Raw genomic sequence first — 15,963 nt, forward strand, 5'->3', positions numbered from 1 at the left:
CTGCAATGGGGTTACCCCCTTGTGGAAGCAGACTAAATGCTCTAGCTCCTAGCACAAATTTTTTGGTCACCCATTTACAGAAAACAGAATCACCACTTATTTATTTAAAGTTTCTATCTCAGCCTTTGGCCAAAGGTGAATCACCACAGCACACATATTCAAACCCCTCTAATAGGTAGAGCATCTAAACATTCACTTAAAAAAACAAAACAAAACCAATGTCTCATAGAATGTCATGAACATTACTTAGAAAACAATAACTCATTCTAACTGGATGAATCAGCTGCTTCAAATGCCTGTTGGGACAGAAAGGTCTTAGCCAACTTCTTAAAAGTGGGCCAGTTGCGCCTCATTTGTGGGGAGGTTCCAGGGAAAGGGCTTTATCTCAAAAGGCTAATAAGTAGGAAGGTTAATTGAGGATGATGTGGAGTGTCAGTACAACCTAGAGAAAGGTTTCTTTATGGTATCTTGGGTCCAAAAAGTATATGCAGAGAGCTGAAGTTCAAGAGCTGCTTTCTAGCCTTACTCTATACTCCTGGCACGGAAAGACCTATGGCTGACCCACACTGCCTTCCTTCTTAGCACAAAGTTGACAGCCTTGGATATTAAAAACTGGCATGCCTAGATGAGAGTCAAAAACTGTGGTAACTTTAGTTGAGTGTCAGATGCAAGGGAGAATTTCAGTCAAAAGTCCTTACTGAAGAATACAGTGGGTGAACTGCGGTGGACTAATTGCTGAGCCTATATTCTTCTTGGGTGCTTGCTGACAAGTACCCAGTTGACTGTCCTTTTTTCTCTCATGGTCACACCAGTATCAATCAAAATAGAGAATAATGGTCTACCCCATTTCCTGGCTGTGGATTGCAATCTGAAAAGCAAGATTTGGGTCCGGTAGCACCTTAAAAACCAACTAGATTTTCAGGGTATAAGCTTTATAGAGTCAAAGCTCCCTTCTTCAGATACATTTTGAAGTAGAAGTATGAAGGGTTTTATACAGCCAAAAGGTGGAAGGGGTATTTAAAGTATAGGTGTAAGGTATAATAATACTGTAATTAGTTTGATAGAATTGGGATGTGAAAAGCAGAAAATCAGCATCTGCAGTGAGAAAAGAATCCTACGTCCCTATTATGCCTGGGGGGGGGGGTTGTTCCATTGTTCTGAATTTGCAAATAAACTGTATTTCAATAATCTTGCATTGTAATTTTCCTTTGAAGTTTTTCTGTTTGAGAACTGTTACTCATAGGTCAGTGATGGAATGTCTTGGAAGATTAAAATGTTCTCCCACATGTTTTTAAACGTTATGATTTTTATATCAGACTTACATACATTATTCTTTTGTGAATGAACTGATGTGTTTGTCCAGTATAGAGAGCTGAAGGGCACTGCTGACACTTGATGGCATATATAACACCGAAAGACGAACAAGCCTGAAATGGTATAGCTGGTGTTGTCAAGTCCAGTGATTACGTTGTTAGAGTGAATGTCTAGACAGAGGTGGCATCTTGGTTTATTGTAGGCCCTGGCCCCAGATTTTATATCCATGTTGAGAAGTGCATTGTTGTGGGTGAAGAGTTGTTTAAGGCTGCGGGGGGGGGGAGAGGCTGTCTGTGGGCAAGAAAAGGTTTGCCTCCTAATGCCTGTGAGAGAATACTATCATTATCCAGTGCAGATTGCATGTCATTAAAGATGCGTTGAACTGGTTTAATTTGGGAACTGTATGTGACTACCAGTGGTGTTCTGTTGTTTTGTTTGGGCTTATCTTGTAGCAGGTCATCTCTTGGTATCAGATATCACAACCTTGCACCTCTTGGTTGCAATTCATTAGACATTTAGAATGCAGGGCTGGATCATCAGCTGGTGTGGATGGGTTGCTTCAGTAAAGTCAACGGTGCTTAGCTAATCTACAGGTGCTAGGAATAGCAGAAACTTTAGGAAGGAATCAGGGTAAGCAAAACCATTTCCCCCGCAATGGGCAAACTGTAAAATCATTGTGAGACCCTATCATCACAGACTGCACCAATATGTAATAAAAGACATTCTCAGTAGTTACCAGGGAACATTCCTTTTTTTGGAAACAGAGGCTAAACATTAAGACTGATTCTTCAGTATGTGTTACATGCATCAGGGCTCTGTTACTCTGCAAAAAAGCAGCTGCCTCCCATGAAACCTCACAGATCATATTGACTCTAAACATTTAACAAATCAAGGAACAAAGTCCATTACGCACCACAGCAAGTCCCAGCCTCCTCCTGCCCGACTACTGATGGGGCTTACTGATCTATAGAATTGCTCATTTGTGATGCAGCTCCCAGATCTGATTCAGTGGCCAAATGGCACCCTTTCCCCTAGAGAATCATTTAGCACTTCCCCTCAACCATGGCAATCTGAATTATTCTACTAACAACCACTTCTCTGCCTCAGTTCTTCAGGGGCTTCCCTATGCTTGTCATAGTAAAATCCAAAATGACAGCTGAATAATGCATGAGCTCATTAAGCAGGCAGGTGCCTGAGAACAAGTCTCTCCTTATCTTAGTTGCAATGCTAGGCTTTACCCTGAACTTAATAAAATAATATTCCGTTGGAAAATACATAAAAACTGGTTGGTCCACAGATAATGGAGCATTATGGTTTAAATTCTTGTTGGCCTGTGATCTGCCTTGGATGCCTGGGCTAAGAGTGTTGATTTGTGTAACACCTTCTAACTACCCAAGGCCCCACCTCCACCTCCCTCTGTCTCTTCACAGGTAACGCTGCTTGCTAGCCTGGCTATTTCACTGGGGCACTGTGCAGGGAGGCTCAAGCCTCTTGGCATGAGCTGAAGGGCGAGAGCACAAGGGCTCTTGGCCCGTGGCACGCAGCCAGGGAGCAGTCATCAGCTACATGAGTTAGAGGACATGAGAGGATAGGAGGAACATCACTATATTATGAACTGTGTCTAGGATGGGTGCAACACCTGTTCGACACTGCTTGTTCAACTACACCATGGTTGTAGTCCTAGTCTGTTGCCTGCACTGAGACCACCAGTATGTTTGATATTCCAATACGTAGTTGTGGGGTTCAGTCCTGAGCTTCTTATTTACTACTTATTTGCATGGTGAAAATGTCTGGAAAATGTACTATTCAAGTGCAATTGAGAGCTGGTAAATATGGAAGTGGGACTTACCAAAGGCACACAGTATCAAGCAGTAATGCTCGCTGCTTATGCCAACCTCTCTGGTATTCCACCTGCTGACAATGGAGCTACTTCCACTCCCCCTGCTACACTAATACTATGTAATACCAGATCTCTTAGGAACAAGGTTGCATGCATTGCTGGATGTTGCCGGAAGAGAAAACTGATTAGGCTTGCCTAACAGACATGGCTGCAGGAAAATGACAAGGTGTGTCTATCCCAACTAACTCTCCCTGGCTATGCAGTCCTACACCAACCTCACTATGGTAGCCAGGGTGGAGGGGTTGCTATTATTCTTCGTGAGTCCTTCAACTTCCTCAGATCTCCAGTGCAAGCTATCGCTGGTATTAACTGCATGTTCCTGTCTCTGGGAATCAAAGATAGACTGGGTATCCTGCTTGTTTATAGACCACCCAGCTCCCCATAAGCATCCTTTCTGAGTTGGCAGAGATGCTAGCAGACATGGTGTTGGAGCCACCTAGATTTATTGTTCTGGGAGACTTCAACATCCATGCTGAGTGTTCCAAGTTGGGCCCAGCTCAGGAATTTATAGCTTCCGTGGACCTCTCTCAAATAATGTCAGGCCGTACACATGAAAGAGGCCACACACTAGACTTAATATTTTGCACTGAGCCTTTGAGGGAAAACCTTGGATCAATATTGAAAATTTGGCCTGAACCATGGTCAGACCATCATCTGCTGAAGGCAAAAGTGAATATAGCCCCCAAACCCCTCAAAATGGGAAGTCCAGTTAAAATGATTCACCCACAAAGCCTCATAGACCCTTCCAAATTCCAAAATGCCTTGGGGGATTTTAGAATTCCAGACACATGCTCCACAGAAGCTGCTGTAGGAGCGTGGAACACAAAGCTCCTTGAAGCTATTGACACCGTTGCTCCTTGTCAACTCCTCCGGCCCTTGGGATGGAAGCTGGCACAATGGTTTACCACAGAGTTGACTGACCTGAAGAGGGCCAGAAGACGTCTAGAAAGACACTGGCAAAAAAACTCGCACAGAAGCTAATAAAGCTTGCTACAGAACACACTGGCGGATCTATGAAGTGGAAATGAAATCACCAAAGAAGCATTATTTCTCGGCAACCTTTGTGTCGGCTAGTTCATGACTGTCCCAATTATTCAGGATTGCCAGACACCTTCTAACCCCTAAATCTGAACTTTTACAGTCCCAACAACAGACAATCAGCTGTGAGGCCTTTGCTAAGTTTTTCATGGATAAAATAGCACGAATACACTCTGATCTAGATGCTAGCTGCAATGCAAATGAGATAGGAGAAAAGTTTAGTAGACCATCTGGCCTACATTTGGACTGCTTTGAACCAATTACAATGACAGACCTTTTAAAGCCTTTTAAACTTATTCTGCTTACCTGTTCATTCCATGGCAGAACATGCCTGGTTATGTTTGGCTTTGGAGGTTTTCCAGCTCTGTCAAGTCCATGTCTTTTTGAAAACCACCCATCAATCCCAAGCTCTTCAACCTGTGAGAAGAAGTTGAAACAATAAGTGATACTCTCAGCAGGATGCCAAGAGAACAATAAATGTCATTTCTGTTATTAGCCTTTACTAGCCCGACATGCTCTCCAGTTGATGCTCCACTACACTTAATGGCTGAATGTTTCTTGAAGCCATGTCAACAACAAACACCAAAGTAAGACCCCCCTCCTCACAAAGCAGGACACTGCAGCAAATTAAAATCATTTGGCCTAACATGTTGAAACCGAAGTAAGGCACATGTGCAAAAAACCTCTAGTCTTCCCTTTAGGTAAATCGAGTATTTTTAGGCCACCTTTCAATTTAGAAATGCTCAAGGTGGCTTAGAGTTAAAATAACATGTGATAATAATCAGTACAATAAAACTAAGGTTGAAAGAATCATGACATTCATACATGAAGACATCTACCAGAGCAGGAGTTCAGATTTAAAAAGACTTCTGGAATAAAAAGCCTTTAACTGGTACCAGAAGGCCTGCAGCCATGGCGTCATCCACAAGTCCCAAGGAAGGGAGTTCCAAATAATAAGAGTGATGTTGAAAAGGTTTTTGAATACGTTCCCAACAGAGGAATGTCTGAAATTGTGGTTTCACACAACAGAGATCCCTTGGCCAACCATATTGTCCAGGAAGGGCAAGGATCCAATAAGTGAGTGACAACTCCCAGAGCTCTGAGTATCCTATATCCTCAGGTTATAGTAACTGAAAAGTATCCATGAACATCTGACCAGTGTACACCATGTATAAAGTCAAGACTTCTGAACATAATGTAGAGTCCAAGTGGGATCTGATGTTAACAATTTTAACTGCAAAGCACTAACCATATTTTTCACAATAAGCTTCTGAGATACCGACTATTTTTTTCTGGGGATCTATGAGCCTCATAATGCAGAACGATATTGCTGGATGAGGCTGTGTGGCTGGGGTGGTGGAAAAGCATGCTTTCTTTGCACCATCACTGCCACAGAGTTCTTTGGGCTGGATTTGCCCTAGTTGTTTTTCACGACCACTCTTGCAGTCATCCCAGCCACTTCATAACACTTAGTTGTCTAGAGAACCAATGTGCTTCTTGATGGAGCATGCAGGAGAAGGCACTTAGGAACAACGCAGGGTCTCCTGATTCCAGACACTGATGACTGTCAGCCACATCAGAAAACCATTTAGGTCTATCCTTCTTCAGGGTGGATCATTTTATATGACCCCCCCCCACCATCCTTAAATGGCTTCTATGCTATTCTCAGCCTAAACACTAGGTAGTAATCTGTCCTGTCCATGATACTGCAATTACATTAAGCTCCCCCACCCCAATAATCATTTTTCAACCGTATCCAAAACACCCAAGTCCAGTGTATGATGTACTACACGTTTTGGACTGAATGTTAACTAATGCAAAGCCATGGTTGACATGGTAGCCATGAAATCCTGAGCTGCTCCAGTCAGCACAGACTTGGCCTGGGAGGCTGAAGCCCCCTCCCCCCCCACACACAGCTGTTACCTAAGGCTGGGGAATTCCAGTACCAAAACTGAGATCAACTCAGGCAGAGGGGAAGTTACACAGCAGAGAAGATGGTATACCAACAGAATCCTGATTTTGTTTTGGGAGTCCAGCAGCAGGAGTAAACTCTCAAAATTTAATAAACTTGGGAAAGATTTACTGGTCAAGTTAATAGCCTTACATCAGGTCAAGGCAACACTATCACTTCAGCCTCCAGGGTATGTCTGTTGTTCACAGAGCAAACCTCTGAGAAACAACGGAGATAAACCTACTCCTGTCCTGAGAACTCACAGTGTGTCTTTCAGCTGTGGGATTAACCTGTTTTTTTTAAAAAAACTGAACAACAAACACCAAAGAATTAAACACCAGTTCTGCAATATGTCTTGTCTGCATGTACATTTATTAATTCATTTATCAGTTTTAAAAAATTATTTTAAAAATTGCATTAGTGCTCCAGAAGACTGGAGTGAGAGAGGTTTTCTGGTGAAGATACAGGGTGCTATTGTGCACTTGTAACTTCCGTTTCAAACTTACAAAAACGTTGAGCCCGGAGAGGAAAGGTATGCTTGGATGAAAGGCATGGAGGTCTTATATATTATGTTCGATGCCCTAAATATGATACAACTGTCTTTACCCTGTCTTCTTTACCCTATATGCACACTTGCTGGAAATGTGGAATGGCTATTAGCCTAAATTTATTTAATTTATTAAAACATTTATATAACACCTTTCTACATGGTTCACCTTTCCACATGTTAAAAAAATCCAGATTAAAACCAAGATAAAATAACAGACCTCAAATCTTTTCCCCCTCCCCTCCCTCCCCTTAAAAATGTATTTATTTGGAAGTAAGTTCTACCAAAACTATTGAAACTCCTCAATTGATTGAGGTGTAAGCCAGTTCTCACAACGGATACCAAGGGTTTAAGAGTAGTTATTTGCCTTATTTTCAGTACTGCTAAGCTTCCCACACCATCGTAATACATTTGTGCGCCTGTGGGAGTTTCCTCAATTTTTTCCCAACCTTTCCTCAAACTGCTTTGCTAGGTAGTTTTGGGAGGGACTGCATCAAAGCCTAAATGGCTGCTGTGTGGGAAAGTTCAGGTATTCTCAATCCTGCTGACAAAATAGTCATTTCCCCTGCCCTGCAGCAGCCACTTTCTCCATCCCCTATGGTTTCCAGGTGACCCCTGGTGGCAGGCAGTGTCCTCGGGATTCCTGCCTCTGCCTGCTAATTGCTGGCAATTGCAGGAAAAATGGGGACCTCCTCCCAAAACACCAGAGAAATATCAATTGTACAAAAATACTGGTATTCATATAAAAAGTGGCAAGTGTATTAAGTGAATAAATATATCCCATATAAAAATATCATTATATTCTAGTACATAAGTAACAGTTAATATACTCTACCTATACACAATCCTTCAATATTTCCAAACAGTGCATAGATATAAATGATATAGATATAAATAAATAAGTACAATAATTATACAGATACATATTCATAAACCTCTAGATAAAGCCAAAAATTCCATAGTCCATTTAAAGGATTGCTCTTAAACTGTTTCTCTCTCTCTCTTTCCCTTGCAGAGACGCTGGAGTGAGATTTCAAACTGACAACACAGTCATATGCAGGTAAGCAGGCAGGTGGTCACTACGCGTGGTAACCAATATCCTCATCTTCTTGTTTTTGTTCTTTTGCAGGTAGGATATTACAAGCTTGGGGGTACAAGGACACACACACGTCCAATGGGCAGCTAAACCACTTCGCCCGTTTTGTAAGAACAACTTTATCAAGGGCAGAGAAAGCATCAACCATTCCTTGACCCAGAGAATCTATATTATCCAGATAATGGCCTTCATTTGAACTTTTTGTTGATGGAGACTGTGTTGGGTATAGAGATTCTTGTTGCTTGTTACACGAGGAAAACTCTCATGTGGATGCCCCTTTGTTGCTGTGCTGTATTGGCAGCTGTAGCAGCAACAAGAATCTACATATGTGTGTTCCCATGGGGAAAACACTTGTATCTCTCAAACATAATATATTTGCTCCAGCATATGTTGTGCATTTAACACCATTCACAGATGATGTGCTGCCGACTCAAATATGTTCATTGTGCCACTTCTGAAACATCTTACCTTGAAAAATTTCCCCCTTTGTCTTACCTAGACTGTTTTCTGCTTATCTTATTTTAAACACATCCAAAATTGCTATATTTGACTTTCAAAGGTCAAGGAAGCATGTAGAACTACATCCAGAAATCCCAGGATGGCTTCCTGAAAAAAGGAAATGGATCAACTTGGCAGAATTGCTCATCAAAAACAAACATGAGCTGAGAGTCCTCTGGAGTCAAGAGATATAGCAAATGGGTACAATTTTGGCACCTGTGCTTTGGCAACATTACCATATATGAAGAACTCATGAAAATTCCTGGATAAAGAGAGTGGAAAGTCTGTAAGAGAAGAGGACGACAAAGAGTGCCCTCTGACTCTCTCAGACCTATTTGTGTCTCCTCCTTCACATTGCTGTCGCTCCTGAAGCTCTGAACAGGCCGACAGGATATGACTCAGGCTCGCCCCAATCAGATTGTGCCATCCTCTCCTCATTATACAGAGACAAATTGCCCAGGCTATTAGGGTACTTGAGGAAGGGAACAAAAAGCTTTAGCCTGTGATAAATGACTCCTTGTCAAAGTCCTCGTCAGGCAGAATTAATTCCCAGCCAGCTGCCACTAGTGAAGGGAGAAAGCACAAAGCACCTCTGGAGTTCAGATGTATCAGGGTGTATCAGCCTCCTTCTCAGCACCATCCTTTAGTTTTTAAGCCCTAGCAGTTTATGGTAGAATCAGGACTGGCCCAAGGACTTTTGGTATTCTAGGCAGTGAATTGCTTTACCACTCCCTCCTATGCCATGGAGAAACTGCCCCACACTCTCCTTGCCCCACCAGCAGTACAGAAAGGTGCGCTGTAGGAAAGTTGCCACTCACCTCGCCTCACCACTGGCAGGCATGGCATCTAGCCTGAGAAAGCTGAGAAGAAGCTTATGGGCATCAGCAGCTGCCAAGGTGGTGTCTATGGTGCCAGGAATGGGGGTGGATAGGCAAGGTGGCTTTCCTTAGCAGCAGAAGGTGTTATGGTCATCCTCTGGGTGGTGACTGTAGGGTGTTGAGAAGTGTGGATGCATGTGCATGTGTATACGCTTACCAGTTGCCGGTGGTGGAATTTGCCCAGTTGCCCATCCATCGCTGGCAACTGGAGAGAGGCAGCAACTTCCCTGGCAATTGCCTGCCACTGGCAGACAACCCAGGAGAGTGCGCTGTCAGGCTCTGCATTGGGGTTATTGGAGCCTGGGAAGGCATGCCACCCAGGATGGCATCAGCAGAGGGCTAGGCTTGGGAGAGGCCTCAGAAATGAGGGGAGGAGGAGGGTTCACAGTACCCTTTCTCCCTCTCTCTCTCTGTCACCTTGCCAGTCTATCCTTCTCTCTCTCTCTCTCTCTCTCTCTCTCTCTCTCTCTCCTCCTTCCAACTCCCAGTCTCCTTTTCACTAGCTACCCTGCTGGCCCTGCCTTACATAGCCCTTCTGAGGCAAGTCTCCACCCCTCCCCCGGCTTCACCCTGTCAGGAGCTGTCCCACCTCCCTACTGTCTGACTGCCAGCACTGCTGGCTTGTCGGGTGCCTATCTGTGGGCTCTCCCCACCCATGGCCCCTCCTCCACCCTACAGTGCTACCATGCAGGGTGGGGCTGGCCAGGCCACACCAGCCTGGATGCCACGCTGGTGTCCTGCTCTGTGGCTCTGCCCCAGCATCCTGGGCACGTGTCAGGCCAGGAGACGAGCTGCAGCTCGGGCAAGGACTGCAGTGCATGGGCAGGCCTTCCACTGACTTGGCCACTGTTTGCTGTGTGGGCACCTCTTCCACCACCTTCCCTGGGGCCCCACCACCACCTCCTGACATCTTGACGGCTGTTCCCTCTTTTGTCCCTGCCCTGGTGCTTTTGGCCACTGCATTCTTGGCACTGCTCCTGCGGCCTTGCTGGTGTTCCTGGGTCCATTGGAGGTAGGGTTGCCAGGTCCAGGATGGGAAATTCCTGGAGATTTGGGAGGTGGAGCCTAGAAAGGGTTAGGTTTGGGGAGGAGCCTCAGTGGGGTATAATGCCATAGAGTTCACCCTTCAGAGCAGCCATTTTCTCCAGGGGACCTGCTCTCTGTTGTCTGGAGATCAGTTGTAATTCTGGGAAATCTCTGTCAGGGTTAGAATGTTCTTCCTGTCTGTGTAACCTAAGAGGCTCCATTTTAATTCTTTCAGTATTCTAAGTGCTTTATTCACAGGTGCCAAGATGTTCCAAGCAGCTATCTCACAGAAGAGGATTGTTTTGGCTACCGCTTTTCCAGCCTTGGGAAACTTTCGCTTTCTCAGCTTCAAAGAGATTGTTTTGAGAACTATGGGGGGAGGTTGGGTCTGCTGGGATCTGATGCTTTGTACCTTATGCTTTGCCTGTCATTCGTAACAATACACGTGTACCAGTCCAGATATTGCATCTGGACCAGTGGACTATAATGGTTGCATTTTTCAGTAAATCTTTTGGAAACAACGGGCTTTTGTCTGATTGCAGAAGGTAGTCTGGATACAGCTATTATTTAGCCACAGATCTGACAATCTCAAGCTACCACCTGAAGGCTGACAACCCTAGTTGGAGGGCCACAGCGGTTAGTCTGAGGGGGGCTGGGCTGTCACTCCCAGACATGCACACTGGGTGTGCTCCTGGTGGGATGCAAGAATGCCACTTCCTGAAGTGATGTCATCGCGCTGGCCACAGGCATACTCCTGTGCTTCACTGGAGCAAAAGGTGGGAGCATGCCTGTGGCTGGCATGATGGGTGATGAAGTGATGCCATCGCCCCTCTCTGGGAGTTCACATGTGCTTTTATCGCTCACAAGAACACTTAACAGATAAGTCCGGGGTCCCCTCTTCCTGCTGGGAGGGTATAGGGACCTGGGAACCCTACGGGTGTATGAGACATGAGGGCTTAGAGCTGCCGCTGATGAAGCTGGTGCATCTGTCCCCAGACCTTGCAGCACAATCGGGATGCCCATGTCCTGCTGCTCTCTGTGGCAGCATCTCAGTTTCCACTCTGTTTTAAAAAGCTTCAGCCTGAACTGTATGCATCCATTGACATTGCCCAAATGTTGTCCATTGTCCCATTTCCCCACCTCCTGCCCGTGCTTGTGGCAGAGGTCCTGTGAACAAGGAAGCTTGTGAGAGGTCAGGACTTGGGTGGCTGTCACTGAAAAGAAGCAGCAAGGCAGAGGGAAGGATTGGCATTTAGCAGGAGTAAGGCATGCTCTCTTGGGCATGGTGAGGGGATGGTATTTGTTGCCTTGCTACTGTGGCCTTTTGTGCCAAATGGGGGGAAAGGGCTGGGCTTGCAAGAACTCAGACCAGTGAGGTGCTCATAAACCATAACTACTGACTACCAACATCACCCTTCTCTCAGAAACAAATTACCCCCACATATTGGGGTTTGGTGGGGGAAGCCACTGCCCACTCGCCTAACCTCCCCTTGCACTGCAGCAGGAAGCTGTTGTCTGCCTTCCTCATCCACCTGCATGATGGAAAGGCAGTGAACCATGGGAGAGGGATGAAGGGATAAGGCCAGGACTGCCCTGCCCTTTTGACGGAGGGAAGGAGCAGGCTTCCCAGGGTTGCCCACAGAAGCTGGAGTTATACATCATTGTGCAACATTGCTCCCTGCCCCTAAAGGTTTCCACTAATTACCAGCATTCAGCAGGCAACCCTCATAGACGGATGCAGGTGGCAATGCTTGGCTGATCACCTGACCAAAAACTATAGACAGCAGAAACTCCAATTAGATCATCCATGCAGAAAGTTTTAAAGCAGCCTGCATACACTGGATAGGCATGTGATTCCTTTCTGTTAAGGCCTAAATCAGCTGTCCGAGCAGTACTAGGATAGAATTGTGTTAAAAACAACATTTGGCTCTCAGGACATTGAAGACCTCCCATCTCAAAGGAGGAGCCAGAGAATCTACCAGCAAAGCCATTGCATTACACTGTTAGAAGCAGAGCAGAATGTGATTCCTCATTCTTTGGCTCTCAAGACATTAAAGACCTCTCATCCTGCATGACAAGGCTATAACATTCACTGAGCAACTAGGACTAATATTGGAAAGAGAGGAAAGAAGGAAGACATAGTTCATTGTCACAGTTTACAAAAATATTATAAACAGCTGCAAGGACTTCATAGTAAAAAAAACCCCAGAGCTCACCAATATTGTTGAATTTGCTTGTTTTATTGTAACTCACTTTGAGGAGCGAGTAAACAAACTGTGATATTTTATTAGGATATACTGAGGTGGGGGGGGCAGTTTGGGGCAGACTTAATTTTGCAAACTGCTTAGGGGAATATGCTGTGTCAAAAGGTATAGTTTGCATGGTTAAAATAAGTAAATATATCACAACCCAGTAGAACTGCCTGTGTAACACTCCTGAATATGCCTGCTTTGTCCTTTAGTTTCAAAGCAAGAGTGTCTCTTCTTAACCTTCCTCGTAGAGTTCCGGGCAGCCAGCTCTCCCTGAAAAGCCTAAAACAGAGGAGATTGCAAGGTTTTGCAGTGAAGAAAAGTAAGCCTATTCACATTCAATCAATATACTCTGCCCTCTATCTATCCTGTTGTCACCCACAGCACCATCCTTTCGTGAAAAGGATCCACTTAGAGGTACCAGCATGTTTGGAACTGTTTCTAGGTAGACTTGGAATTTGGGAGTTACCTAGAATTGAGCTCTGAAAACAAATACTGGGAAAAGAACTAATTATTTTAGGTTAAACTTCATCATACTGTTTAAAAGCTTGTATCCTGAAAATATAGCAAATACTCTAACATTTGTCTGGCAAAGAAATACATTCATGAAAAAGTGGGGATATGTTTCTCTCAAAACTATTACAGAGCTCTGAGAAAGAAACAAGCTGTTTCTGAGTTTAAGCTGCAGAAATTATTTACTTCATTTATATATCATCTTTCTCCCCGGAGAGGACCCAAAGTGGCTTACCTAATCCTCCCCCATTTTATTCTCACAACAACCCTGTGAGGTAGGTTAGACTGAGAGTGTGTGACTGGCCCAAGGTCACCCAGTTAGCTTCCATGGCAGAGCAGAGATTTGAATGTTAATGGTTTATCAATAGCCAGAGACTGGAATGAAGAAAATACCTGTTAGAGTCACGATTTTTACTAACTGCCACCCAATTCATACCAACATACAAAGTGACCTTGAGAAAGTCACTTAACCTCTGCATCCCTCAGACACATCTAAAGGGTGAGGTTGATATAAATCCCCCACTGCCCTCTACTTTCCAAGGAATTATAGGACTTGTCACCCTGAGAAAGTTGCCATATATAGTGACAGAGTATTAGTACTGCTGTGCCCTTTGTTCCAGGCACAAGTTCTCTCTATATACAAGATACATTCCTGTGTTACAGGCAGCAAGATGGAGCCTTTAGCCTCCACTTCACAGCATGGCTCTTAGAGAGAGACTGTGAGATTTCCCCAAAATATTGCTGTGTCCTCCCCTCTCTGTCTCAAGTGTGTGATCAACCTTCCAAAAAAGAAATCTTCACACACACAGGCAGCAGAGATTATTATAGCATCACCCAGTCAGGACAAGGAACAAAAAGCCTTTGATGGCAGCCACATCTAAACCTATTATTTCTGATCCGACTTCCACTTAGTTTAGACATCTCAAGAAAAGCTCTTATGCAGAGGCCAAGGATACACTGCCTGGGAAATGAAATGACAAAGGTCTCAGATTGGGTGGGGACAGGGATTAATATGGAAATGCCTCTTTCACTATCTCTCCTCTAACAGAGAGACAGGCCACATTCCAAGGTATCAAAATCCTCAGCTCTTAAAAACAGTGCTCTAACACTATTGTTAAAGCAAGTAACTGTTCTGAAGAGACAGAATGTATGGTAATTAAAGCACACATATGCCTGTGCTAACTAGGTGGTTTCTTTTCTAGCTTCATCATTTGTGCCTTTTCTCAAAAGTAAAAAACTGGGATTGTCTCATTTGTCTGAGGCATTCTTTCTATCACAGACATAGAAATATGCTCTTCTGAGACTGTTTTCTGTTTTGAATGTTTGGTTTCATCCTTACTCCCATATAGCATCATTACATACTGGTACTTATCCTAGCATGACCAGCACAATGTTGTACATTACACAGTTCTAAAATAACACAATATTGGACCATTCTAATTGGGTAACAAAATTCAAAAGCATTATCATACTTTTAAGTCCAAGAGCATTATTATACAGTTCTTATAATATTTCAGACTCCAAAATGGAGTTACATGCTCCCAATGCAATACTGCATTATTTCAATTGGCTATTTCACACTCCCAACACAAACTTACATAATCTTAGTACCATCGATCTGAGAAGTATTGCATATTTCCACCTTAATATATATAATATATTAAACCATTAATATTGTACAGTTCCAATAAAAGGTACACCATCTTTATTCAGTTGATCTGGAACAATACATAATCTCATCTGACTCTAACTGAATATTGTGCTGCCTCAAAATGGATTTGAATAGTCTTAACACAATATTTCACTTTCTTGACATGTGTTACGTCAAGTCGCCTCTGACCTATGGCAATCCTATGAATGAGAGATCTCCAAAACATCCTATCATTAACAGACTTCTCAGATCTTGCAAACTGGTGGCCATGGCTTTCTTTATTGAATCAAGCCATTTCATCTTAGGTATTCCTCTTTTCCTACTGCCTTCCACTTTTACTAGCATTATTGTTTTTTTCAGTGAGTCTTGCCTACTTGTAATGTGACCGAAGTACAATAGCCTCAGTTTTGTCATTTTTGCTACTAGGGAGAATTCAGGTTTGATTTGATTTAGAACCCGTTTATTTGTGTTTTTTTTACTGTCCATGATATCTGTAAAACTCTCATCCAGCACCACATTTCAAATGAATCAATTTTCTTCCTGTCAGCTTTCTTCACTGTCCAACTTTCATATCTATATATAGTAATGGGGAATACCATAGTTTGGATTATCTCGATCTTGGTTCCCAGAGAGACATCTTTATCTTTAAGGATCTTTTCTAGTTCCCTCATAGCTGCTCTTCCAAGTCCCAATCTTCTGATGTCTTGGTTGCAGTCTCCCTTTTGGTTGATGACCGAGCCAAGGAATAGAAAATCTTGAACAATTTCAATTTCCTATTGTCAATTTTAAAATTGTGTAATTCCTCAGTAGTAATTACTTTTGTCGTCTTGATATTCAGCTGTAATCCTGTTTTGGCGCTTTCTCCTTTAACCTTTATCAGTAGTCATTTCATGTCTTCACTATTTTCTGCCAGTAATGTGGTGTCATCTGCATATCTCAAATTGTTATTGTTCCTTTCACCAATTTTCACTCCACCTTCTTCTAAATCTAATCCAGCTTTCCTTTTGATATGCTCTGCATAGAGGTTGAACAGGTAGGAAGATAATATGCATCCTTGTCTGACACCCTTGCCAACTGGAAACCATTCTGTTTCCCCATATTCTGTCCTGACAGTAGCCTCTTGTTCAGAATACAGGTTGCCCATCAAAACAATCTGATGTTGTGGCTTACCAATTTCTTTGAACACTATCCATGTCTGGACATTCCATTTGTATCTGTTCACATTCACAACTGGACATCCTTTCGGCTTTAATACAGTCCCATAATTAAGAAAAGCACTATTTGTACAGTAGCCGAATACCA

At 43.5% G+C, this 15,963-nt stretch overlaps 1 protein-coding gene across 1 annotated transcript in view; it reads right to left on the bottom strand.

The window, feature by feature from the left end:
* The window catches only part of B4GALNT4 (beta-1,4-N-acetyl-galactosaminyltransferase 4), a 271,144-nt gene that overhangs the window by 83,890 nt on the left and 171,291 nt on the right, over window positions 1-15,963 (bottom strand). Inside the window, exon 3 of the mRNA XM_054970157.1 lies at window positions 4,559-4,669. Coding sequence (XP_054826132.1) covers window positions 4,559-4,669 — 111 coding nt within the window. The remainder of the gene's footprint in view (window positions 1-4,558; window positions 4,670-15,963) is intronic.

Source organism: Eublepharis macularius, chromosome 2 (assembly GCF_028583425.1).
Source record: "Eublepharis macularius isolate TG4126 chromosome 2, MPM_Emac_v1.0, whole genome shotgun sequence".
Classification (NCBI taxonomy): Eukaryota; Metazoa; Chordata; class Lepidosauria; order Squamata; family Eublepharidae; genus Eublepharis; species Eublepharis macularius.